This window comes from Zootoca vivipara, chromosome 13 (genome assembly GCF_963506605.1).
Source record: "Zootoca vivipara chromosome 13, rZooViv1.1, whole genome shotgun sequence".
NCBI classification, from domain to species: Eukaryota; Metazoa; Chordata; class Lepidosauria; order Squamata; family Lacertidae; genus Zootoca; species Zootoca vivipara.
In genome coordinates, this window is record NC_083288.1 from 52,827,014 (window position 1) to 52,854,072 (window position 27,059).

Below are 27,059 nucleotides of genomic sequence, written 5' to 3' on the forward strand. Positions count from 1 at the left end.
GGGGTGTTGGGAAGAGAGGAAAAAGTTGAGGGGGGCATGGAGAATTAGAAAGCAGGGCTGAGTTTAGCGGTCCTACTCCCCAAAAATTGTCTTGTTGCGAGGGATCCCCAAGGGTCATCTAGCCCAACCCCCTGCAATGTAGGAAAAACTAAAGAATCTCCGGTAATTTTAAGCCTCCGCTTAAAAGCCTCCAGTGAAGGAGACGTTATCTACAAGGCTGAAGATCTGGCCCGATCCAGCAAAGCTCCCTCGCGCAAATCCCGTTTTATTTCAGAGCAGGAGAACTCCCTGCTGGATCAGACCCCAGATTAATACGTGTGCAAAAAACAACACACACACACCCCCGCGATATATATTCCCCGCCCCTGCCCGGGCCTTGGGAGTCGACGTCTTTTGCAAACTGCGCGCATCTCTGCTGTCGCGCCTTCGCAAGCCGCGCGCATCTCCGAGACCCCGGCGGGCGCTAGGACCGCGCAGCTGCCTCCACCGACTGCAGCCCGCGCTGTGTATAAATGCAGGGCAGGCGGGCATGGGTCTGTTTGCAGTTTGCATGAGGATAAACCAGCCTGGGAGGGAGCCCAAAGTGGGGGGGCCCGGAGGAGCCTTCCTCGGCCAGCGCCGCGCTGCGTAACGGGCGCCGCGGACTCCCGGGCGCGCCCAGCCTCTCCAAATCCCTCGCAGCCTCCCCGGACCCGGGAGCGGAGTTAAAGACCCAAGACGTCGAGGAGGAGGAGGAGGAGGAGGAGGTCCTGGTTTCTTTGCTGCAAGAAGGAAGAGAAAGGAGAGGCACGTGGTCGATGTGCGGAGAAGGGAGAAGAGGCGCAGGATCATCCTTGCCGGGCGACAGCAGCTTGCAAGAGGGGAGCGCCCCCCCCCCAAACCCCTTGCAACTGACCAGAGCCCCGGTCAGCTGCAGCCCTTCGGTGCGCGGAGGAAAGAGGCGGAAGGGAACAAGATTGCCAGCCGCGGCCAGGTTTATGGCAGCTGCGCCTTGCAGGAAAAGGGAAGGAGGTTTAATTGCGATTTAAAAGGAGAGGAAGGTGCGTTTGCGCGCGCGCCTGTGTGTTTGCGGGTGCAGGGGGGGGTGGAGAGAGGGGGGGGAATCCCTGGTTTGGCTAACCCCGCACTTCTTCCCCATCCCTTTTTAAACATTTGTTTTTCCTGCTTGGCTAGAGGCGGCTGCAGAAGCGGCTCGCAAGTTTTTTTTTTGCCGCCCTACATTTCTCCTCTGCTGGTTCCTCTTGCAGATCTTTGGTGACCATTGGAGCGCGCGCCCCTCCTCTCTCTCTCTCTCTCTCCTGGAAAAAGGTTTGGGAGCGAATCGGAGACTTGACTTGTTTATTTATTTAAAAGCCAGCTGCATTTTCTGCACTTGAAAAACCAGCTTTCCCCTTTCCCCCCCTCTGCTCTTGCAAAACACTTGGCAAAAATAAAAATAAAAAGTCGCCCCCCTCCCCTCCGCGCATGTGTGTCAAACTGGCCAATTCTCTCCCCCCCCCCCGCGCGCCCGCCTTTCACCCACTTTTGTTGTTTCGGAATGCATTACTCGGGGAGCCTCATCTTGCAGGTTTAAAGGCAACTTTATTTTCTGCTCACGTGTCTATGTGTCACTTGGGTACATCGGGAGTCGTCGTATGTGTTTGATTCTCTGGAATTGCCTCAGCCCTGTTATAAATCATTCCTGTTTTCCTTGCTTAGGGCTCAGAGCCGCCTCTAGACGGTTGTTCGTTCCAACACCTATTTTTATTCAGTGGAATAATTTTTTCTGCATTGGAGAAAGGGGCATCCAGAAATTTGCAAACTTGACTAAGCTCTGTCTGATGTTTGTCACCCAACCCCACATTTTGCCAACGATTGTGGTTGACATTTTTCCCTCTTTGGAGCAGATGTTGCCTGTTAAAGTTCCCTTTCGATCTGCAGTTTGGAGATGATGCAAAAACCCCTCTAGAAGTTCTCTGCTGGGTTTGGGGGGGTTGCCTAGAAAGCACATTGAAGTGTTCCCCCACCCCACAGCAAACCCAGGTTAATGAGAGACCCATAAAAATTCCTCCTGGCCAGTCAGGGAACACATGACCCGATTCCTCTCCTTCCTTATTACCATTCCATTAATAATCATCATAATGGCACCTGAAATACTTTTTGTGTGTGCAATGAATCAATTTTCTCCCTTTTCTTTTAAGGGTGGGAGGTTGAACGCAAACATTTTTTTATTTTATTTAGCTGCTGCTAAGACCAGAGAGCGTCAGCCACCCACACTTGCCATGGAAAAAACGGGGATGATTTATTTTCCCCTTCCTGCTCTCTTCACATGTGATTTTTATTAGAATCAAACTGCAAGCGGTAGCTTTTGCAAAAGAAAAAAGGAGACTTTGTCTGTTGGAAAAGGACTCTCCTTCCAAGGCAAACAAGTTTTTTTGGGGGGGGGGAGGAGGATATTGTTGCAAAATCTCCAGTTTACAAACACGCTTTAGGCGTCTGGTCGCTGTTTTTCTCCTCTTTTTTTATAACTTTGCAACTTTGTGGCTGACACACTCCTTTACGTGTGTGTGTTTTCCTCTAGAAAGAAGAAATGGACTAAATCTCTGGCACCTGGAGAGAGAGAGTGTGTGTGTTGGTGATACCTGAGTCTGAGAGGTAGAAGGGAAACTCTTCCTTGCCAACCTGATGGGCGGATGGGTCCTTGAAGCAATTCGCTGAGGCTCTTTCCAATTTGCAAGGAATGACCGCCGCTCCTGGGCTGTGAGCCGCCTCTTCTCTCTCAACCTCTTCAGAAGGACCTTTTGCTCTTCCCGTAGCGCGACACCCCTGAAAGGTGGTCTCTCTTGTTGGCTACACGGGCATGTAGCTGGGGCCCCCCTCCTCATTCATTCCTGAATCAGCGAGCCACTCTTTGTTTGGTGCCCCATTTGTGCCCTGGGGTCCTCTGGAAGTGGATGTGGCTTGCCTCGTCCAGGGCACCAAAACTCTGGTCTCCTTCTCTCTGTGTTTTGTTCATTCCCCCGGAGAAGGACCTCCTGAGCCTTGGGCATGAGCTGGGCAGAGGGCTTCTAGAGTCCCTGTGGCCATGGACCCCTCCGCGACGGACGCCGCCGAAGCCGCCTTCTCGGACGTCCACCTTTGCGGCTACCTGCGCAAGCAGAAGTCCCACCGGCGGCGCTTCTTCGTCCTGCGCCGCGGCAGCGAGCGAGGCCCCCCTCGGCTGGAGTACTATGAGAACGAAAAGAAGTTCCGGGCGGGGGGCCTGTGCTCGCGCCCCAAGAGGACTTACCTGCTGGCCAGCGCCCTCAACGTCAACAAGCGGGCGGACGCCCGGCACAGGCACCTCATTGTGCTCTACGGGCGCGACGGCACCTTCGGGGTGGCAGCCGAGGACGCCGAGCAGCAGCAGGCGTGGTACTCGGCACTGGTGGAGCTGCACAGCAAGGGTGAGTGGGAGGGGGGCCATGTTTGCAGGGGGGCGCCATGCGATCATCGGGTGGCGCATCGAGAGGAGCTGCTATGCCCCCTGACCTGTGCCACTCAGCCTGGCCTGCGCTTGGGGGGGGGGAATTGCTTCCATGTGACCCGTGGAGTTGAGCTCTGGAACTCCCTGCTGCAGGAGGCACGGGTGGCCAGTCATTTGAACGGCCTTGGAAGAGGAAGGTGCAAATCCTTGCAGGAGGAGAGGGCGGTCGATGGCTCTGCCTCTACAATCAGAGGCAGCTTCCACCCCCCCGGCCTGATCCAGCAGGGCTGTTCTGCTGCTGCTGTGGAACCTCCAGGCCCAGAGGCAGTCTATCTGGATTCCTTAATTGTAAGGGGCATTTGACCGCTCTGCAAACAGGACCCTCGACTAGGTGGGCTCTCCTTATGTTCTTGGAGTATTTTCAGCCTTTTAAGCCAAACTTTCTTAATTTTTTACCATTTATTCCTAAGGTGCTGCTGCGGCTGCTGTCGCAACCTGCTCAGATCAGGCCATGGCCCACACAGGCTGGCAGCAGTGGCTCTCCAGGGATTGGCCCTGGGACCTCAATTCCCCACCAGAAGCGTGGCTTACTTCCACGAGCGATGGAATAGGAAGCTTTATATGGCGCCAGCCATCGGCTCACCTAGCTCAATACTGCCACCGGTACTGATTGGCAGGATTGGCTCTCCGGAGTCTTTCCCTGGAGATTGAACCTTCTGCATGCCAGGCAGGTGTCCTGCCACCGAGCCGCAAACCTTTAGATCTGTTGGTGCATTTACTGCACTACTGCCTACACAGGTGGGCAACAGCGCTCTCTGGTTTTGGGCAGACCCATACCTGATGATTCTGACAGGGATTGAACTTGGACCCTTCTGGACGAGAGGCAGAGGCTCTACCCCAGGGGTCCCCAAACTAAGGCCCGGGGGCCGGATGCAGCCCAATTGCCTTCTAAATCCGGCCTGTGGATGGTCTGGGAATCAGCATGTTTTTGCATGAGCAGAATGTGTCCTTTTATTTAAAATGCATCTCTGGGTTATTTGTGGGGCCTGCCTGGTGTTTTTAAATGAGTAGAATGTGTCCTTCAGTGGTACCTTGGTTTATTAACACAATTGGTTCCGGAAGTCTGTTCATAAACTGAACCGTTCATAAACTGAAGCGAACTTTCCCATTGAAAGTAATGGAAAGTGGATTAATCTGTTCCAGACGGGTCTGCAGAGTACTCAACCTGAAGCGTACTTAACCCGAAGCATGAGTGTAATTGGTTCCGGAAGTCTGTTCATAAACTGAAGCGTTCATAAACTGAAGCGAACTTTCCCATTGAAAGTAATGGAAAGTGGATTAATCCGTTCCAGATGGGTCCGCGGCGTTTGCAAACCGAAAATTCGTAAACCGAGGTGTTCATAAACCGAGGTTCCACTGTATTTAAAATGCATCTCTGGGTTATTTGTGGGGCATAGGAATTCGTTCATTTTCCCCCCCTTCAAAATGTAGTCCGGCCCCCCACAAGGTCTGAGGGACAGTGGACCGGCCCCCTGCTAAAAAAGTTTGCTGACCCCTGCTCTACCCTGCTGAGCTATGGAGGCTCTATTCCGTGAAGCTACCTTCAGTCTGTTTCCTCCTGCAAGGCCACATTTGCGACCCATGGGGGGCTCTTACCAGGGCCACCAGCAGGGACGTATCTTCCCTTCCCTCCAGGGGTTCCTGGAGAGGCAGTCTGCTCCAGAAAAGCGGTGGTGACGGATATATGATAAAGTCAGGACCTTCTGCATCTTAATTCAGATGCCCAGGACAGCTTTCCTCAACCTGGGTGCCCTCCAGCCGTTTCAGAGAGGCAGTGTGGCATAGTGGTTAGAGCAGTGTTTCTCAACCTTTTTTGGGCCACGGCACACTTGTTCCGTGAAAAAAATCACGAGGCACACCACCATTAAAAAGGTTAAAAAATTTAACTCTGTGCCGCCCTATATTATAATTATGACTGTAAGAAACACTTGCCAAATATTGCTTTCCGGCGGGTTAGTGTTGTGTATTGGCGGCCGCCAGGCTCGTTCGCACTGAGCTTTGGGAAAGAGGAGGAGAAATATTGCTTTCCGGCGGGTCAGAGTTGAAAATTTGGCGGCCGCCAGGCACGTGACAATGCAAATCGCCCTTCTCGTCGCCGCACATCGCGGCACACCAGCCAGCGTCTCGCGGCACACTAGCCTACCTCACAGCTAGCCTACCTCACAGGGTGGTTGTTGTGAGGATGGAATGGGGAGGGCAGGTATGTACGCCACTGCCTTGACTAGGGCTAGAGACATGGGGTGCATTGCAGTGGGGTGGGCTAGATGACCCTTGGGGGTCCCTCTCACCTGCACAGTACTGTGATTCAACAAGTCTCCTAGCCAGCCCAAGATCAGGGGAGACCCTGATGGTCCCCAGAAGTCCTTTGAGCCCATTTCACAGATGGGCAAGCACACAAACACACACATCCTCTGCAGGCCACAGGGTTCGACTAGATGGCCCCTAGGGGACTCTTAACCCATCCTGTAATGCTGCCACCCCTTATTTTGTTGTGCTCTGATCCAGCCTGGTGCCCTCTAGCTTTTTAGGACGACAACTCCCACCAGCCCCAGCCTGCAGGAGGGTGTCAGGTTGGGGGAAAGGATGCTCTAACCATTGCGCTTTGCTCCCCTTGTGTGATTCCCGAGCCGCTGCATAACCTTTTTTGTTTAGCCCCTCTGCCCCCCGCTAATTAATCGAGCTATTGATTTCCTCCTTGCTCCCAGGGTCTTGTTGCTCTGCAGGCGTAGTAGGTTGTTCTGGGCCAGGGAGGCTGCCGGCCAGTGTAGACAATATCGGAGCTAGACAGACCTAGAGTCTGTCTCGGCGCCAGCTTCCTATGTCCTTAGTTAATCCATGACAATGAGGGATAGAGCCTTGATTTGTTCCTAGCAGGTTTGGCTGCACACCTGCTTGGCATGCAGAAGGCCCCATGCTCCATTTCCCGACAGCAGCATTTCCAGGTCCTGCGGGGGGGAGAGACCCCCTGCCTGAAACTCTGGAGAGCTGCTGCTGCCGGCCAGTGTCTGGAACACTGAGCTAGGGGGACTTAAGTGTCTGGCTGGGCAAGGGCTCCTAGTTCAGTAGCAGAGTGATTGCTAGACCCGCAGAAGGTTGCAGGATTCAGTCCTGCACTGCACCCGGCTGCTGCCAGCCAGTGCAGGCAATATTGAGCTAGCTGTGGCTCTGTTGGCCTGACTTGGGATAATGACGTCCCTCTCTTCCTCCCGGCTTGAGGCTGCTTTGGGAGCAAAGGTTTTCCCCGGGACCTTTGGGCTAGATCAGAGCTCGGCAGCCCAGCCAGCCAGCCAGCCATATCCTGGCCAAGAAGCGCTTGCAGGCGTGGCATGGGGGGGGCCGGCCTGCCAGGGAGGAGGGAGCTGGCGCACGGCTGTGGGCAAACCTTGGAACTGGGTCAGGAGGGTCCCGTGCCAAGCGCTGGCCTCTGCGGGTGTGAGCCTGCCCTGAACTTTGCTCCTGTCACCAAGACCAGAGCCTTCTCCCCCTTTCTCTGGGTCCAAGCTCTGCCTCCTTCTCCCCACATCCAAAGGCTCGCCGTTGACCCTCTTTCCCCGCTTCCAATTTTGCAGCTTGCGGTGTTGGAGATGTATGTTTGTGTGCCCAGCTGCTATGCGCTGCCTGGTACATAATGTTCTCTCTCTCCTCAGCCCCCCCCCCCATACTATTCCTTGGGGGGTGTTGGCTGAGTTTCCTGGGAGCGAGAGAGAGAGGCGGGCCCCAGGACTCCTGGGTTCTCCTGGCAAATGGGGAGTTCTGGGTACAGACCAGCAGCTCCCTTTTTTGGTGGGGGGGGCTACCCCCTCACACACACACACCTTGGTCCCACAACCCCACCCTCAGTGCCCCTTGCAGAAAACCCATTACCCTGAGTGGTGCTTTGCACCTGGCCCGCGAAGGAAGCGAACGGCAAACTCAAAGCAGCGATGGGGAACTGCGCATTTATTTAAAATCCAGCGTGATTTAATCGGTGGGGGCGAAATGCGTGAGAGCGATCCAGCTGCAGCCAGCTTTCCGAAGCCTGGTGGTCATTTGCAAGGTCGGCTGTGATTCCTGCCTTGCAAGGGGGGCGGGGTTGGACTAGATGAGTCTTGGGTGCCCCTTACGACTCTGAAGTCATTGGATTTTACACCTCCAATGCCCCTCTTGGCACAACCCACCTATGAAATCCCGCTGTCCCGTCCGTCTGTCCCCACCTACTTTGGGAACTGTGATTCACAGCGGGACCTACAGCATCTTCTGTCCTCTCTCCCCACCCCACCTGCCGCCCCACCTCCACTTGTTCCCAAACTGTTTAGCTTAAACATTTGCTCTCTGCCGAACCCCGGAGTTAACCTCAGGTTGGCGAGGGGGGGCTTTGAATTATCCTGCCGGAGTCTCCCCGGCAACCGGTGCCTCTCCTTCCCTTCCAGGTGACGCGCATGCCGGTTGTTGCCAGGGCGCCCGGCTGTTTTTGGGTCTGTTTATCCGTTTCTCTTCCCATCCGCCCACTGGCTTCACCTTCCGTGCCCCCCACCCATTGTCCTTCCTCCTCCCCCTCCTCCCTCCCCCCCAGCCCACTGAATAACCAAGGCACTCCTTGCCACATGGCCAGCTCCTTTTGGAGGAGAGGCAAGGGGCCAGTCCAGGTGGGATGTGTGGAGTTTCCGGGGGGGGGTGTGTGTGCAAGAGCATCTCTCTCCCCTCCTGCGGCTTCCAGCAGCCGGTCCTCAGAAGCGTCGCTGCCCCCAGTTGTGGAGGACAGAGCAATAGCCATTGCAGCTACGTAGCAGCCATCCGCAGCTCTCTCGTCCTCCATGAATTTGTCCCGTCCTCTTGGGGGGTCCAGCTTGGTGGTCACCCCTGCCTCCTGTGGCAGCGAGTTCCACAGTCCAACTGTGCGCTTCCTTTTCTCTGTCCAGGGTCAGTGCATCTTGCTTTTAACCAGAAGGTCTGTAGTTTGTGGCCACACCCAGGGACAGCTGGCGGACAGGATTCCGGCCTTGCTTGAGGGGGTTGAGCTAGATGACCCTTGGGTCTCCTTCCAACTTGCAGTTCTATGATTCATTGGAGGTTTCTAATCAGAGGTGGGATGGCTGTCTGTCTGGGATTTGACTGCAGTGAGCTAAAGGAGACCGTCAGAAAGGGACCCAGAGGGTCGTTGAGCTCCAATCCCTCTGCGGTGCCTTTGCTCATTTCCACCTGGCCTGGACTGTCTCCCGCTACTGTGAGCTGGGATACGAGACCCTTCATCTCAGGGTTGTGGGTTTGAGCCCCACGTTGGGTGAACAATCTCTGCATTGTGGCGGGTTGGACTAGATGACCCTTGGAACCCGTTCCAACTCTACAATTCCGTGGTTGTCCTGAACCCTCCTCCAACACTCAGCTTGGTTGGTGTGCTTTCTGAGTTGTGAGAGAGGAACTTCTCTATGCACCATCATGTATGCTTTAGTTGAGATCACTTGGCCTAGAAGACCTTCAGGGGTACTTTCCGCCTGTACTTATTTCTGTGCAGAATCATAGAAGAGCTGGGAGGGGCACCCCCAGAGGTCATCTAGCCCAACCCCCTGCGTTGCAGGAATTGCAGCTGACTCGACGGCCTCCTTCTCACTTGCCATTTCCCCTCTCTCATTCCCCCCCTCACAGGAAATGCGCCCCTCGGCCACGATTCTGCCTCCTCCTCCTCCCCCCACCCGCCCTTCAAGGAGGTCTGGCAGGTCAGCCTGCGCCCCCGGGGGCTGGGCCACACGCGCAACTTGGCCGGCGTCTACCTCCTCTGCCTGACGGAGAAGACCATCGACTTTGTCCGGCTGAACTCGGACGTGGCCGCCGTGGTCCTGCAGCTGCTCAGCGTCCGCCGCTGCGGCCACTCGGAGAACTACTTTTTCATGGAAGTCGGGCGCTCTGCCGCCACGGGGCCCGGCGAGTTGTGGATGCAGGTGGAGGACCTGGTGGTGGCGCAGAACATGCACGAGACCATCCTGGAGGCCATGAAGGCGCTGAGCGACGACTTCCGGGTCCGTGCAAAGAGCCAGCCGCTGGCCTCCACGCCCATCTCGGTGCCGCCCCGGCGGCAGCACCCGGGGAACCCTCCGGCCAGCCAGGGCACCTTCCTCTGGCGGCCGCGGCCGGAGAGCACCCCTTGCCTTCCCCGTGCGCCTGGGGTGCAGAAGGCGTCTGGGCCGCGGAAGCCGAGCTCCCTGAGCGACTACAGCGCCCTCTCGTCGGACGAAGGCGGCTCCAGCCCAGGCGAGTGCCGCCCTGTCAGGACCCCCGACCCCCTGGCCTACCTGCTGGCGGGAGGTGAGCTAGACTACGTCACCATGAGCAAGAGGACATCCCCGGACAGTGCCTCGCTGGCACGGTGGGCGTCTGCGGCCGAGGCCAACAAGCGGGCCTCTCTTCCCCCGGTGGCGCTGGAGAAGGAGGTCCCCGGCCTGCCGCGGAGGAAGCCGCCTGCCGTCTCTGCCAGCTACCCGGAAGGCCTCAACCTCCGCGTGTCCGATCCTGGCTACATGGCCATGCTGCCTGGCGTGCCCACGGAGGACCGCGGCTATGTGCCCATGGCACCTGGCAGCGCCTCCCCGTCTCGGGAGCGTGGAGGCTACATGCTGATGTCGCCCAGCGGAAGCAGCTCCCCGGACGGGGCAGCGGCCCGGTGGGCCAAATCCCCCGCCGGCGGAGACTACATGGATATGTCTCCCGCCAGCCACTCTGCCTCTAGCACCCCGCCAGAGCGCAGCCCCCTGCCCGGAGGCGCCCCTTTCTTCTCCCTGCCCCGCTCCTTCAAGCACGTCCCGGAGGCCGCGCTGCGCCCTTTCGACCCCCGGCACCGCTCCGGGTCCTCCTCCACCAGCTCCGACAGCCTGGAGGAGGCGGGCAGACCCCGGCGGACCCTCTTTGCCTGCCGGGAAGCAGCCCCGCCGTCCCGCAGCCCCGGCGAGTACGTCAGCATCGAGTTCGGGTTGTGGGCGGCTGCAGACTACATCAACATGGAGGCCGGGGCGCCGCCGGAGGGACTCGCCCCCCCGGGGGCAGCGGCCGAGAACTACGCCGAGATGGCGCCCGGGGCCCGGCTGGTACGTGCCCGCACGCAGGGGAGGAGGCGGCACTGCTCAGAGACGTTCCCCGAGGCGGAGAGGAATGGGGCGGGGGCCCCGCCCGGAGAGGCGCCGGTCGAGCCGGGCCTGAACTACATCGACTTGGACCTAGCGAATGAGTCGGCGCCTGCCCTGCGGCTGCCGGCGGTGCCCGCCCCGGTTGGGGTGATTCACAGCTACGCCAGCATCGACTTCCTCCGCTCTGGGGAGCTTCGGGGGCAGAAGGCGAGCTCAGAGGGGGCAGGTGAGTGGTGTCAGCGGTAAGGTTGGGCAGATAACCTGGCTTTCAACAACGTGTCTGTATCGCCATCTAAACATCGGGATATACTGGTATACAGTGGTACCCTGGTTCTCAAACTTAATCCGTTCCAAAACCAAAGCGTTCCAAAACCAAGGTGCGCTTTCCCATAGAAAGGAATGCAAAACGAATTAATCCATTCCAGACTTTTAAAAACAACACCTAAGACAGCCGAATAAAAAAAATCCTTCAGTAGCACCTTAAAGACCAACTAAGTTTTTATTTTGGTATGAGCTTTCGTGTGCATGCACACTTCTTCAGATAGACTGGAAACCATCTGAAGAAGTGTGCATGCACACGAAAGCTCATACCAAAATAAAAACTTAGCTGGTCTTTAAGGTGCTACTGAAGGAATTTTTTTATTTTGCTTCGACTCAGACCAACACCGCTACCTACCCTAAGACAGCCATTTAACATTAATTTTACTATCTAAGAAGACCATGGATTCATAAAATGAAAGCAATAAACAATGTACTGCACTATAAAATAAGTACGGCAGTATTGTAGATGATAAAAAAAACTAAAATTGATTTCCCCCCCTAACCTGCACTGTTGTTCCGCAGCCACGCAATCAATCAATCAGTAGCTGAACTGGGTTCCACGCAGTCACAAAAACAAATTAACCGAAAAAGCCTCCAAAACAAAAACGCAAAATAAATAGCAAAAACTCCGCCAAACTTAATTCGTTCTGCAAGCCCATTTGACTTCTGAAATGTTCGGAAACCAAGGCGCAGCTTCCGATTGGTGCAGGCGCCCCGGAAACAATGTCCGACAGCCACACTGGACATTCGGCTTCCGAAGATTTTTTGAAAACCTGAACACTTCCAGGTTTTTTGACGTTTGGGAGCCACCAAGGCATTTGAGAACCAACGTCCCACTGTATCGCAATGTCTGAAATAAGGAGGAAGCTACAGATAGAGGCATTTGCTGGCTTCACTGTTTTCCCCCACTTTGTGGTTTTTGCAAAGCACACACACACACCTCATGATTTGCCCTATATTTCCAGATGAAATATTAGGAAACTGATATCACGATATGGACTTCAGATCGCTTTTGGAGGTTATGTATCACCCAGCCCTGACACACATCATGACTTGTGATATATTGCCAGGTCAGAAACTGAAACCGATATCACGATGTGGACTTCAAACCGGGTTTGGGTGATCTGTTGATAATGTCATGCAGCCGTTCTCTGCAGCGTGGCAAAGAGGGTGCTTGAGTTGGGGGGCGAGGGTGGCTGCATCTGTTTAAAGTTTAGCCATTCTGTTTCATTATTTGTTAAATTTGCCTACATTTCGGCACAGTTCACCGCGTAAAAAAACACGTAGGTAAAAACACAAAACGTAATGAAAATGAGAATGAAGACAACAAGCCAATAAGCGCCCCTGCCCGCAAAGGATTCTGGGAGTCGTGCTTTGTGAAAGGCGATGGGAGTTTTGAGGGGGTCTCCTCTCGGCACCCGTAACCAACTACAATTCCCAGGGTTCTCTGGGGGAAGCTGTGTCTGCTCAAAGCTGGTGTGGATGAAGCCTCTTTCGTTGGGGGCTTTTAAACAGAGGTTGGGTGGCCACCTGTCACGAGATTCTTCAGCCACGATTTCTGCATTGCAAGGGGGGGTTGCACTCGATGACCCCTGGGTGCCCCTTCCAACTTTACAATTCAGCCATTCTACGAAACCTGCTGACGGGGAGAGACTCTCCTCTCTGTGGCTGTTCCTCTCCCGGGTAAATAGGCAGGCTCCTCGCAGAAGCATTTACTAGGGGCTGTTAAAAGTCTATTCCTAGCCTGACGGCACTGAGAAACATGCAGTGGTTTTTTGGGGTGGGGAGAAAGGTCACTGCCGCTCCTAGCCTGGGTGCTCTCCGTGTCCCTAGAGCAGGGGGTGGGCGCTTCTCCTTCGACGCGGTGGCTTGGAGGTCCCTTGGCTAGATCGGGGGGCCGTAGAGTGTAGGATTCGCAGCCACTAAACCGCTGGTTCTTCAAACCTCCAGCGAAGGAGATTCTGCCCCCTTCCAAGGCCATAGAATTGTAGGCTGAAAGGGTCCCAGGCACAGATCCTGTGCTCCCGGCGCAGCTAGGTGTTTTTAAAAAAGCACAGGCTTCCTAATTTGTCTCAAAGCATTCTATACATTCAGAGAAGCAGTGCTCCTTCTGGCTGTGGAGGCAGAGTGGAGCCACTCCGGCTAATAATAATAATAATAATAATAATAATAATAATAATAATTTATTATTTATACCCCACCCATCTGGCTGGGTTTCCCCAGCCACTCTGGGCGGCTTACAACAGAAAAATGAAATAAAACAATTAAACATTAAAAGCCTCCCTGAACAGGGCTGCCTTCAGATGTCTTCTAAAAGTCTGGTAGCTGTTTTCCTCTTTGACATCTGATGGGAGGGCCTTCCACAGGGCAGGCGCCACCACCGAGAAGGCCCTCTGCCTGGTTCCCTGCAACTTGGCTTCTCGCAACGAGGGAACCGCCAGAAGGCCCTCGGAGCTGGACCTCAGTGTCCGGGCAGAACGATGGGGGTGGAGACGCTCCTTCAGGTATATTGGACCGAGGCCATTTAGGGCTTTAAAGGTCAGCACCAACACTTTGAACTGTGCTTGGAATCGTACTGGGAGCCAATGTAGATCTTTCAAGGCGGCCGGTGTTATGTGGTCTCGGCGGCCGCTCCCAGTCACCAGTCTAGCTGCCGCATTCTGGATTAGTTGTAGTTTCCGGGTCACCTTCAAAGGTAGCCCCACGTAGAGCGCATTGCAGTAGTCCAAGCGAGAGATAACCAGAGCATGCACCACTCTGGCGAGACAGTCAGCGGGCAGGTAGGGTCTCAGCCTGCGTACCAGATGGAGCTGATAGACAGCTGCCCTGGACACAGAATTGATCTGCACCTCCATGGACAGCTGTGAGTCCAGAATGACTCCTAGGCTGCACACCTGGTCCTTCAGGGGCACAGTTACCCCATTCAGGACCAGGGAGTCCTCCACACCTGCCCGCCTCCTGTCCCCCACAAACAGTAGCCATCGAGAGCCCTCTCCCCCTCCATGGATTTGTCCCATCCTCTTCGGAAACCCCCCCAGTTTCAACCACATGCTTTCACCTTCCAACATTTCCCCCCCTTTTTGCAGACATATATTTTAATAAGTAATAAAGAGCAGGTGTAGTTAACAATCGCCTCTGAAATCACAGCAAAATAATAATAATAATAAATAAAAATAAACAGGCTCAGGGCGGCCAACATCATAAAACTAACACAGTATACAAAGAACATAAAAACAGGCAGTCGATGAATTAAAATTTTAAAATGTCATGGCTCTGTCGAGAAAACTTCTAAAATACATTTACTGAGTTAAATTCCATCTTGATCACCCATTTGGGTTTTTACTGTATCACCCCCTCCTGAAAATAAATGCCAGACAAATCTACCAATTAAACAATGAGGGACTTAGCCATTATCTGTCATACTCCCCAAATGAAATATCATTCCCCCCCCCATATCTTCCAACATTCAGCTGTGTGGGATGCTCACGAGTTCGAGTGTTACGAGAGAGGGCAGAAAACGTCCCCCCATCCCTTTTCTCCCTGCCAGGCATAATTTTGCAAACTTCTACAATGCCACCATTTGTTCGCTTTTTCTCTAAACTCCTTCAAGCATTTTCCTGCAATTTCAGGAAATTTTGGGAACAGGCTTTTTATCTGGGGAAAAGCCAGCATCTTCCCTCCTCTGCCCAGCGGGGAAAATGTCTGGGTTTGGCCTGAGTCAAGACTCCTTCCTTAGCCACGGTGATTTCCAAACTTCCCTGCGAGGTCTGGTTTATATTTGCTTTCCCTTATCAGCCGCCTACGTTGCAGCGCACCTGCCGCGAAGCTCACCTGGTGGTACAACGCGGTCCGAAAGCACTCCTGGCGACGCACCCAGGTGTTCCTTTGCAGCCCTTGCCAGTTCGCGGCCCCTGCGCTCTCCTTGTGGCGCGCCTGGCAGGGTGGCATTCTCTGGCTCTGCATTTGACCTCAGCATATTCATTTATTCATAGAATCGTAGAGTTGGAAGAGACCACAAGGGCCATCCAGTCCAACCCCCTGCCAAGCAGGAAACACCATCAAAGCATTCTTGACATATGGCTGTCAAGCCTCTGCTTAAAGACCCCCAAAGAAGGAGACTCCACCACACTCCTTGGCAGCAAATTCCACTGCCGAACAGCTCTTACTGTCAGGAAGTTCTTCCTAATGTTTAGGTGGAATCTTCTTTCTTGAAGTTTGAATCCATTGCTCCGTGTCCGCTTCTCTGGAGCAGCAGAAAACGACCTTTCTCCCTCCTCTATATGACATCCTTTTATATATTTGAACATGGCTATCATATCACCCCTTAACCTTCTCTTCTCCAGGCTAAGCATACCCAGCTCCCTAAGCCGTTCCTCATAAGGCATTGTTTCCAGGCCTTTGACCATTTTGGTTGCCCTCCTCTGGACACGTTCCAGCTTGTCAGTATCCTTCTTGAAGTGTGGTGCCCAGAACTGGACACAGTACTCCAGGTGAGGTCTGACCAGAGCAGAATACAGTGGTACTATTACTTCCCTTGATCTAGATGCTATACTCCTCTTGATGCAGCCCAGAATTGCATTGGCTTTTTTAGCTGCTGGACTCATGTCAAGTTTGTAGTCTACCAGGACTCCTAGATCCTTTTCACATGTACTGCTCTCAAGCCAGGTGTCACCCATCCTGTATTTGTGCCTTTCATTTTTTTTGCCCAAGTGTAGTACACTCATACCTCGGTTTAAGTACGCCTCGGTTTGAGTATTTTCAGTTTAAGTACTCCGTGGACCCGTCTGGAAAGGATTAATCCACTTTCCATTACTTTCAATGGGAAAGTTCGCTTCAGGTTAAGTATAGACTTCTGGAACCAGTTGTGTTTGTAAACCGAGGTACCACTGTACTTTACATTTCTCCCTGTTAAAATTCATCTTGTTTGCTTTGGCCCAGTTGTCTAATCTGTTAAGGTCATTTTGAAGTGTGATCCTGTCCTCTGGGGTATTAGCCACACCTCCCAATTTGGTGTCGTCTGCAAACTTGCTCAGGATGCCCTCAAGCCTTTCATCCAAGTCAGTGATAAAGATGTTGAATAAGACTGGGCCCAAGACAGAACCCTGTGGCACCCCACTAGTCACTTCTCTCCAAGATGAAGAGGAGCCATTGATGAGCACCCTTTGGGTTCGGTCAGCCAGCCAGTTACAAATCCACTGAATGGTAGCATTGTCCAGCCTGCATTTTACCAGCTTCTTTACAAGAATATCATGGGGCACCTTGTAAAAGGCCTTGCTGAAATCAAGATAGGCAACATCCACAGCGTTCCCTTCATCTACTAGGCTTGTAATTCTGTCAAAAAATGAGGTCAGATTAGTCTGACATGACTTATTTTTCAGAAACCCATGCTGACTTTTAGTGATCACAGCGTTTCTTTCTAGGTGCTCACAGACTGTTTGCTTAATGATTTGCTCTAGAATCTTTCCTGGTATTGATGTCAGGCTGACTGGGCGGTAATTGTTTGGGTCCTCTCTTTCCCCCTTTTTGAAAATAGGGACAACATTTGCCCTCCTCCAGTCTGCTGGGACTTCGCCTGTTCTCCTTGAATTCTCAAAGATTACTGCCAGTGGTTCGGAAATCACCTCTGCCAGTTCTTTTAATACTCTTGGATGTAGTTCAACTGGCCCTGGAGACTTGAATACCTCTAAACTAGCCAAGTATTCTTGTACTACCTCCTTACTTATTCTGGGCTGTGTTTCCCCTGCTGAATCATCTGCTCCATATTCTTCAGGTTGGGCGTTTTTTTCTTTTTTGGAGAAGACTGAGGCAAAGAAGGTATCGAGGAGTTCTGCCCTTTCTCTGTCCCCTGTTTGCATTTCACCATCTTCTCCTCTAAGTGACCCCGCTGTTTCCTTGTTCTTCCTTTTGCTACAGACATACCCATAAAAGCCCTTTTTGTTGCTTTTAACCTCTCTAGCAAGCCTGAGTTCATTCTGTGCTTTAGCTTTTCTGACTTTGTCTCTACACGTGCTGGCTATTTGTTTGAATTCCTCTCTGGTGGTTTCCCCCTTTTTCCATTTTTTGTACATATCCCTTTTAAATCTTAACTCAGTTAAAAGTTCTTTAGATAGCCACCCTGGCTTCTTTAGGCACCTTCCGTGTTTCCGTCTCATTGGTATTGCCTGAAGTTGTGCTTTTAATATCTCCCTTTTAACAAACTCCCAACCATCATGAACTCCCTTCCCTTTTAGTATTACTGTCCATGGGATTTCACCCAGCGTTTCCCTAAGTTTTCTGAAGTCGGCTTTCTTAAAGTCTAGAATTTGAGTCTTAGTATGCTTGGTTGCTTCTTTCCACTGTATAATAATAAACTCCAGAAGAGCATGGTCACTCCCACCTAATGATCCTGCAACTTCTACCCCACTAACCAGGTCATCACTATTGGTTAGGACCAGATCTAAAATGGCTAATTCTCTTGTTGCTTCTCCCACATCAATTGCATTTGGATCCCCTCTCCCACCCCACCCACCCCACCCCGGAGCTCAAGTAGGTGCAGAAATTTGTAAACGTAAAGCTCGGCATGGACGGAAGAAAGTATTCCTCCCTCTCGTGCAACACTCGAACTCGTGGGCATCTTGCGAAACCTGAATGTCGGGAGCTTCAGGGCAGATAAAAAAGAAGCTCGCAGTTAAACTGCGGAACTCCCTCCCACAGGAAGCAGCCACAGCCACCAACCCAGATGGCTTTAGAAGACAAATGGGTGAGATGCTGGAAGCTGCAGGGAGGAGAGAGGGGCTCTCGTGTTCGAATCCTGCTTGCAGGGTTCCCATGGACATCTGGTTGGCCACTGCTGGACCAGAGCGGCCATTGGCCTGATCAAGCAGGCTCTTTGTACACGGTCCTCTCCCCCCCTCATTTAATCCCCACAACAACCCTGTGAGGTAGGCTAGGTGGGCAGGAGCCACCCACAAGGCCTCCCAGCGAGCTTCCTGGCAGAGGGGGAGGGATTTGAACCCTGGTCTCTCCCAGGTTCTGGCCCGGCACTCTAACCACTGCACCACCACTGCCTCTCGCATTGCACCTTCCCCCTCTTAGAGCCGCGTCCGTCTTAATTTCAGGTCTCTGATTTGGAGAGAGGTGTTTTCACAGCTGTGAATGCTTAAGGTTTAAGTTAAGGCCACCCTGGCAGGGCCAAGATCCCTGGACACAGTTAGAGTGGGGGGGTCTCCCCTCTGGTGACCGGCAGAGGTTGGAGTGGGGAAAACCAGGCAGGGAGGCCTGATGGAGTAGCTACAGTGATGGGCAACCTTTTGAGCCTGGTGTGTCAAAATTCGCCAAAAAAAAACAAGCATAACTCGGGTGGTGTGTCACTTCGAGAAAAAAACCATAATTTTGCGATATTTATAGTTTAAATAACAAAATTGTATAATTGTTTCCCCTTGTAAAAAAGGAAAAGGGGGAGGGAAAAAAATTAAAGTTTTTTTAAAAAAAACAAAAATTAAAAAGGGAAATATTTAAAAAGGCCTTCCTCCAATGGGTCTGCCGCTGGGGAGGTGGGCTCAGGTTGGGCCTGTGCCGGGGCTTCTTTTTTCCTCCTCCGGCCTCCGGGGTGCCTTGAGGCTATCTGTCAGGTTCACGGGGTGGGGGGCCAGCAGCTCCCTGGTTGCTGCATTGGTGGCCTCCAGTGTCCAGGCGGCGGCGGTGGTTTTGGTGGCTGAGGAGCCTGTCCAGCAGCTCCTACAGCCCTGGTCACTTTCAGGAGCTCCATGGCTCCGTGCCGACCGCCATCTTGCCTCGCTGGACGTCCACAAGGCCCCCAGAGGTGCGTCGCCTGCGGCATTCCACCGCCAGCCGGAAGCGAGGTCTTGGCACGCGGCCGCGTGTCACTGAAAATGGCTATGCGTGTCAGTGCTGACACGCATGTCATAGGTTCACTATCACCGATTGTAGCACAAAAAAGAGAAGCGTTCTCCTCCCTCTCTGAGGCCTTTGTGCTCTGCTTAGCACGTGGAACTCCCTGACACAAGATTGGTGGGGGGTTTGGTCACTGGCTTGCTTTGGGGGCTTTTAAAGGTGACTTAGAGCAATCCCAAGGCTGCTGCTTGCCAAACAGATTGATTAATTGATTCATAAGTATAAATTAGTTGCTTTTGTGTCACTTCCTGCTTCAGAGGCGGCCCGCCACAGAACGCCAGTTGCCTGGGAGAAATATGGAGTGGGAAGAATGGGGGACAGGGCTGTTGCCCTGGCCGCCTAATAATAATAATAGTAATAATAATAATAATAATAATAATAATAATAATTAATATATTCAATTTATATACTGCCCTTGATCAAAAGATCCCAGAACACATTTTATAGAGTGCCATAATAAAAAACATAACGATAATAATGAAACATATTGCACATAATGCTGCTTAATAATAAAATAATTATAATAACAGTCCCCCGGCCCCCCCAGCTCTAACAGGCCATAGATTATTTCATGGCCAAAGGCCATTGCAGAGAAATGTTTTTGCCTGGCGTTTAAATATATGTAATGAAGGTGCCAGGCGAGCCTCTCTGTGGGGAGCATGGGAGTCACCACCGTAAAGGCCCTGTTCTCTTGTTGCTGACCTTTTGGGGGCGGAGGGGACATAGAAGAGTGCAGGGTCCATGGCGCTTCATATAGGGAGGGGGGGTCCTTAAGGTATGACGCCCTGAGCCATGTCAGGCTTCAATCACCCAACCCCCACCTCTCCAAAAACATATTACAAACCCTTTTCTGCTTTTAAGAGAGAGGTGTAAGTTCTTAGATTTATTCAAGAGCCTGCAGGATCAGGCCAAAGTGGGCTCCTCTAGTCCAGCATCCTGTTCTCAATGCGGCCAACCAGATGCCCATCAGGGGTAACCCGAAAGCAGGATTCGAACACAAGAGCGGCACTCTCCCCTCCTGCGGTTTCCAGAAGCATCTCTGCCTCCCGGGGGGGGGGGCAGAGCGTAGCCATTGCGGCCAGTGGCTATCGATAGCCCTCCCCTCTATGAATTTGTCCAGTCCTCTTTTACAGCCATGGCTGCCTCCTGTGGAGGGGAGTTCCATAGTTCATGTGAAAAAGTACTTTTATCTGTCCTAAATCTCCAATTGCTCCGGCCCCCACCAAGCACGACCTGATTATTTCCAGAGCGCTTTACACCCCGTGATCTCTCTGCTTGCCCACAAAGGAGCAAGCCCCGCTTTTAGCCTCAGTTTTCCCCAGCTGTGAAATGGGTGCGTGTTGAGAGCCCATTGCAGCAAGTGTGAACCTCGTAGGTGGCTGCCCCCTTCCCCAATCAAAGCATCTGGTTGGGGAAAGGGTGGGGGCCGTACAGATCTCTCTATCTGCACTCTAGGTAAGAGAGAAACCTGTTTGCATGCTGGGCCCTCCCCCCAAAGTTTGGGGGCTTGAAGAGAAGACATCCTCCGCCAGCTCCCCAAATCCTCACCTGCCCTGTAAAAATTCCTCTCTATATTTATCTGCTTCCTCCGACAGCTGAGGCTGCCTTGCCGTCCCTGGAGAGCGGGGGGGGGCAGGTTCCCCCTCCATTGCTTCTCTCCCCCACCCCAATTCCTTCCTTCCCTTCTTTTCTTCTCGCCTTCAGACGCACGGCGGGGGGACAGTTTCTGCACACCCCTCTCCATCCCCTGCTACGCTGCCAGAGCGTAAGGCCCAGGGGAAATCACTGGAGGAAGGGGCGGAGGAAGGCCTGTGAGGGGCGTGGCCTTGGAGAGGGTCCCAAGGGCCACATAGAGAGGCCTGGGGGCCACATCCAGTCTGCAGGCCACCACTGATCCAGGGCTTCCCTTCTTCCCTTTTCTCTCCTCTAACCTATTTTCCACTCACTCCTTTTTTTGGATGTGCCACAAAAGCTTCCTTCCTTCCTTTTTCTTTCTGCCTTCCTTCCTTCCCCTCGCTCCCTTCCTTCATCTTCCTCCCTTCCTCTTTCTTTCCTTCCTTCCTTCCTTCCTTCCTTCCTTCCTTCCTTCCTTCCTTCTCCTCCCTCCCTTATTTCATATTCCTTCCCTTTTTTTTCTTTTCTTCCTTCTTTCCCTCCTTCCTTCCTCTTTCTTTCTCTCTCTCTCTCTCTCTTTTCTTTCTTTTTTTCTTTATCTCCCCCTTCCTTCCTTCCTCCCTCCCTCCCTCCCTCCCTCCTTCTTTCTTTCTTTCTTTTTTGTTCTTTCTTCCTTCTACTTCCCCTCCCTCTTATTTCATATTCCTTCCCTTCTTTTCCTTCCTTCCCATCAGCTCTTCTTGCAGCCCCCCCTCTCACTGTCTCTCTGCTCCCCCCCCCCCGGCAGTTTGCATCCTTAAACTTCAGCCCCTGTGATGGTGACAGCGACACCCCTGCGAGGGAGGGAGGGAGGGGAGCAGGACCTGGGGCTTTTCCGTTTAGAGAAAAGGCGAGTGAGTGCGACAAGATAGAAGCTGATGCCCTTATGCAACGGACCGAGAAATGTCTCTCCCTCTTCGAGAATTCGTGGGCACCCAGTGAAGCTGGGTGTTGGGAGATTCAGGGTAGATAAAAAGAAAACTCCCTCTTCACCCAGCACAGAGTTAAACTGTGGAACTCCCTACCACAGGAGAGGGGGGAATGGCTCTTGAGTTTGAATCCTGCTTGTGAGTTTTCCAGTTGAGGCGGGGGGGGGGGCGATCCTGAAGACTCCTAGGTCCTGAGGCTCTTTCTCTTGAGCGGATCTGGCCCTCACAGCGCAGGGCATTCTGCTTTTATTTATTTTTATTACACTGGGACCTTGTTCCCAATCCGTCGGGCCCAGGCTATAATTTTCATACCAGGGAGAGCTTTGCTGCCGTCTCCTGGCACACACACAACTCCCCCCCCCCTACACACACAAACACACACACACACTTTTTGGTATTTTCCTTTTTTATACGTTGCTCCAGAAACTTGGCCGCTTGCTGGATCCGACGAGTGATGTGGTTATGGGGACAAAGCTCTCCCTTACGGAGATGGGGGTGTCTTGTGGGGCTGGGTTTGGAATAGCAGAAGGACAGTGTGATGTCTTTGGGGGGGGGGGTAACTGGGCTATTCTAAGTGCCCTGTGCCTGCTGGGTTGTACCTTGCCACCATCTCTTGAGTCGGGGGTCTGGGATGGGGCCCCTCTGAGCATGCGCAAAGTGTCTGGAAAAAAGCTGACCAGGAGGAATAATTCCCCTTAAACCTCTTTTTCGCCCCATCCCATCCCATCTCTGGGTTCCTTTCGTTGGTTGTCCTCCTGGTCCTCAATAGGAGTATAGCATCTAGATCAAGGGAAGTAATATTACCACTGTATTCTGCTCTGGTCAGACCTCACCTGGAGTACTGTGTCCAGTTCTGGGCACCACAGTTCAAGAAGGATACTGACAAGCTGGAACGTGTCCAGAAGAGGGCAACCAAAATGGTCAAAGGCCTGGAAACGATGCCTTATGAGGAACGGCTTAGGGAGCTGGGTATGTTTAGCCTGGAGAAGAGAAAGTTAAGGGGTGATACGGTAGCCATGTTCAAATATATAAAAGGATGAGATATAGAGGAGGGAGAAAGGTTGTTTTCTGCTGCTCCAGAGAAGCGGACACGGAGCAATGGATTCAAACTTCAAAAAAGAAGCTTCCACCTCAACATTAGGAAGAACTTCCTGACAGTAAGAGCTGTTCGGCAGTGGAATTTGCTACCAAGGAGTGTGGTGGAGTCTCCTTCTTTGGAGGTCTTTAAGCAGAGGCTTGACAGCCATATGTCAGGAATGCTTTGATGGTGTTTCCTGCTTGGCAGGGGGTTGGACTGGATGGCCCTTGTGGTCTCTTCCAACTCTATGATTCTACCTGAAACAGAGTTGTTTTTTTTCTCTTGCATTTCAGATTCCTGATCCTGCCAGCAAGGAAGATGACACAAACCGGCCTCCCTTGTCGCCAACATCATTTTTCGTGTTGTTGTTGTTTTGCACTATAGCAATATCTGCTTCTTTATTTTTTCCACCCCTCTGCCGCAGTTCTTTGGACGTAAAGTGCCTTTTTTTGGAGGGGGGAGGGTGTTTCTCTCCCCCCCCTTCCTTCCCCATGGGAGAACTCTGGAATTGTGCCCTAACCTGCTCGCCACCAAAGACGTGTTATGTGTTTGTTGGTTCGTGTGGGGTGTGTCTCTGTGTGTGGGTCTTTGGCCAGCTCTGTAAGTCTGGGAAACTCTCTCTGAATTGCCCATTTCGATTCTGCAAGGTGGAGCTTCCCAGCCTCGCACCCTCCTGGGAGTTGTAGCGCAAAGCCACAGGAGGGTGCCAGGTTGGCGATGGGAAGAATGTGCACCCCAGAACTTATTTGCTTAACTTTGGAAATACACGCAGAGGCGGCGTCCCCGTCTCCCCCCCCCCTTGCAAAAAGAAATGCTAAAGGGTTTTGCTTTTTTGCTTCAGAGGGCGCCGCCTTGAACCCGTGTCTCATCTCCGTGTTGTTTGTGGCCAAACGCCCCCCCCCCCCCGGACTCAAGTGCCTGCACCCTTCTGTGAAAGCCCCCCCCCCCCGAGAGCTCCTCCCATGCCCCCAGATCGCTGCAGCAGTTTGCAGAGAGAGGGAGAGAGCCCTCGGTGGCCGCTCTGGGAGAAGAGGGAATATTTTGGGGTTCCCCGAAACTCCCCTGGGCCCGACTCGTAACGCCTCGCACTTCTTTGCTGTTGGGAACTGACGGCATTATTTGCTTCTCTCTTATTTGGAAATAAAAGAGATTTTCAGAACTGGAAAACAGAGGTGTGGCGTGAAGTTTTGAGGAGGCAATGGGGGTGTCCTCCTGGAGGCTGGGAGCCCCTCTTGGAGCCAGGGTGGATTGGAGCGGGGCCACAGGAGGGCGGCCGTCCCCCGTCCACCCCCCCCAGTGCATGCTTTTGTTGAGATTCCTGCACTGCAGCAGGTTGGACTAGATGACCTTTGGGAGTCCCGTCCAACTCTACAATCCTAGGATCTCAAGGTTTTTAAACAGAGGTTAGATGGATTGAGGATTCCAAAGGGAGGCAGGTGGGGCTGTATTTCTCTTTTCACGACCTCCCAACGGAAGTAGGGCGGGGGGCCCTGGGCCTGAGGCTCCCCAAACCCTGCCCCAAGCAGTTTTAAGGGTGGGGAGATGCCTGGCTTCCCAGTAGGACATGTGAAAAGGATCTAGGGGTCCTGGTGAACCACAAGCGCAACATGAGCCAGCAGCGTGATGCAGCGGCAAATAAGGCGAATGCTATTCTAGGCTAGTGTCCGGATCAAGGGAAGGAATAACCCCACTCTATTCTGCCTTGGTCAAACCATGCCTGGAGTCCAATTCTGGGCACCCCAGTTTAAGAAGGATGTTGACAAGCTGGAAGGTGTGCCGAGGAGGGAGATAAAAATCACCATGGGGCTGGAAAGCAAGCCTGATGAGGAGTGGTTGAAGGAACTGGGTATGTTTAGCCTGGGAAAGAGGAGACAGAGGAGAGATGAGAGCCATCCTCAAATATCTCAAGGGAAGAGGGAGCAAACTTGTTTTCTCTTGCTCTGGAAGGGAGGACTTGAACCCATGGCGTCAAGTTACAAGAAAGGAGATTCCCACGGCAAGAGCTGTTCCCCAGAGGTTCCTGGGGGCAGTCCTGGTATGGGGTGGCGGCTCCTCTCTTGCAGGAAGTGAGGGTCCCAATTTGAATCCTCCTGGAGGGGGGCATCCCACCTTCTCCAGTCCTGCTCTACTTTTTCGGGGGTCCTCCAAGCTCCAGAGAGCTCAGCTCAAAATACACAATTTTTTCCTTTTTAATTTTACTTTTACCCCAACCCTAAAACACTCGAGGAAGAATCCTGGCACACCTTGGATGTACGCAGGGCTCTCCGTTTGCAGACAACAGCATTCAGGGAACCAGAAGCCCTGTTATTTTAGATCTCGGGTCAGCAAGCTTTTTCAGCAAGGGGCCGGTCCACTGTCCCTCAGACCTTGGGGGTTGGACTATTTTGGGGGGGAAATAACGAATTCCTATGTCCCACAGATAACCCAGAGATGCATTTTAAATAAAAGCACACATTCTACTCATGTAAAAATACGTAAAAATCCACGGGCCGGATTGAGAAGGCGATTGGGCCGGATCCGGCCCCCGGGCCTTAGGTTGCTTACCCCATGCTCTAGAATGATCCTTAGCCCAAGGCAACCAGGGGGGCTGCTTTTTCTCCTTCATCTGTTCTCATGTTGGTCACGATCCTGGGCACGAAGGGACAGAAGCTCTAAGTAGAGGAGGGAGAAAGGTTTTTTTTCTGCTGCTCCAGAGAAGCGGACACGGAGCAATGGATTCAAACTACAAGAAAAAAGATTCCACCTAAACATTAGGAAGAACTTCCTGACAGTCAGAGCTGTTCGGCAGTGGAATTTGCTACCAAGGAGTGTGGTGGAGTCTCTTTCTTTGGAGGTCTTTAAGCGGAGGCTTGACAGCCATATGTCAAGAATGCTTTGATGGTGTTTCCTGCTTGGCAGGGGGTTGGACTGGATGGCCCTTGTGGTCTCTTCCAACTCTATGATTTTACAAGGCAAGCGAGGGAATCCACAACGCAGAGGGTGGAATGGCACCTCCCCCAGGAGGATTCAAATTGGGAACCTAACTATCTGTGAGAGAGAAGGATCCAGCCCGTACCGGGATTGCCCTCCAGGAACCCTCGGGAGTAGAAATTCACAGTAAGAATTTATGTTTTTCTACTCCCTCTGGAGGTTGTGGCATCTCCTTCCTTGGAGGTTTTTTAAGCAGGTGTTAAATGACCATCAGTCAGGGGTGCTTTAGCTGAGATTCCTGCATTGCAGGGGGTTGGGCTGGATGATCCCTGGGGGTCCCTTCCAACATTAAAATGCAGTGATTCAATGGTTACTTTGCCAAGAGGATTTGATTTGCCTAGTCTGGGGCTTTGGAGATTGAAGCATTGTGTTCGGGTCCTGTCTTGTTGGGGGTACAGTTCCTTGCGGTGAAAACCCCTAGGAAGTACCTTAGCTGCTGGGTGGACCTTAAAAAAGTGCCGCACAATTTAAGGCAGCTCCTTATGAAAAGGTGATATTATTGAATTGCGATATATATACACATATTTATTTACCATACACACACTTTCCAAAAAGGCAGAAGTGCTGTATATTTTTGGCTTGAAAAGCGCCGTAGATGTGATGCAAAGTGAAAAACTGGTTTTGTAGAAGAGGAAGGCAGGATTCAGTCACTACATTGCTAAGATAACTTTCTCCTCTCCCCCCTCCATTGAACTGTGGAGTTGGAAAGGGCTCCCCAGCGGCCATCTAGCCCAACCCCATGCTGTGATGCAGGAATCGCAGCCGAAGGATCAAACTTGAGGAGAGCCGGCCGCCTTCTACCGCTTCTGAACGCCCCTCACCCTCATGAAATCCATCCTGACGTTTAGTCTTAATCTTCCTTATTGCCGTTCAAGTTGGTGGGCGTAAGGATTCGAACCCAGCTCTAGCCACGTCCTGTTTTAAGAAGCCGGGTGGAAAACGTCAGCCCCTCGTATCTCATTTATCCGTGCAAAATGTGTGTGTGTGTGTGTGGATTTCTGGGATGTGGAAGGGAAAGGAGCAGCTGGAGGCGGCTGGATCCGGGTGCTGACGGAAGGCAGCAGCTGGGTGGGTTACCTGATCCCCCAGGAAGGGGGGAAGCCAGAGATCTGGGAAATGGGAGATGAGGGGAGGAGAAGGGAGCCGGGTCCAGGGATCTGTGGAAACGGCCCCCTCCAGCTGCCATCACGCAGGGGGCAGGAAATAGGGTTAAGGTCCCAGAAGAAGCGTGCAGACTTTCAAGTCACACAGGAGTCTTCTCCAAGCGCGGCCTTCTGCCTTATCCACCACAGGCTATTTATTTGCTTCCTAATTTTTTACACTCACTTGATTGTAGGGGGGGGGGAAAACCCACGAACAGACCTCAAAGCAGTTCACGGAAAAGATAAAAGCAGTAAAATTATAACGGCCATTTAAGACTTTTTGAAAGTTAACAATAGACTAAGAAACAGGCTGGATGGAACTTGTGCCAGTTGTCTAAGCATCTGGGTTGGCACGTCTAAACCCAAAACGGACTCTGGCGGGTGCAGAGAAGTGTAGAGTGAAGGCGCCTGCCTGGTGTCATGAGGCAGGGAGTTCCAAAGTTCAGGTGCTGCCACAGTAAGCGGTCAATTCTT

At 52.6% G+C, this 27,059-nt stretch overlaps 1 protein-coding gene across 1 annotated transcript; it reads left to right on the forward strand.

Moving 5' to 3' along the window:
• The first annotated feature begins 417 nt into the window (after positions 1-417).
• Positions 418-26,782, forward strand: LOC118095226 (insulin receptor substrate 1). The gene is made up of 4 exons (XM_035136293.2): positions 418-1,040; positions 2,561-3,425; positions 9,128-10,825; positions 22,767-26,782. Exons 2-4 carry the CDS (start codon positions 3,065-3,067, stop codon positions 22,772-22,774), a joined length of 2,067 nt encoding a protein of 688 aa, XP_034992184.1. The 5' UTR covers positions 418-1,040; positions 2,561-3,064; the 3' UTR covers positions 22,775-26,782.
• Positions 26,783-27,059: the final 277 nt, after the last annotated feature.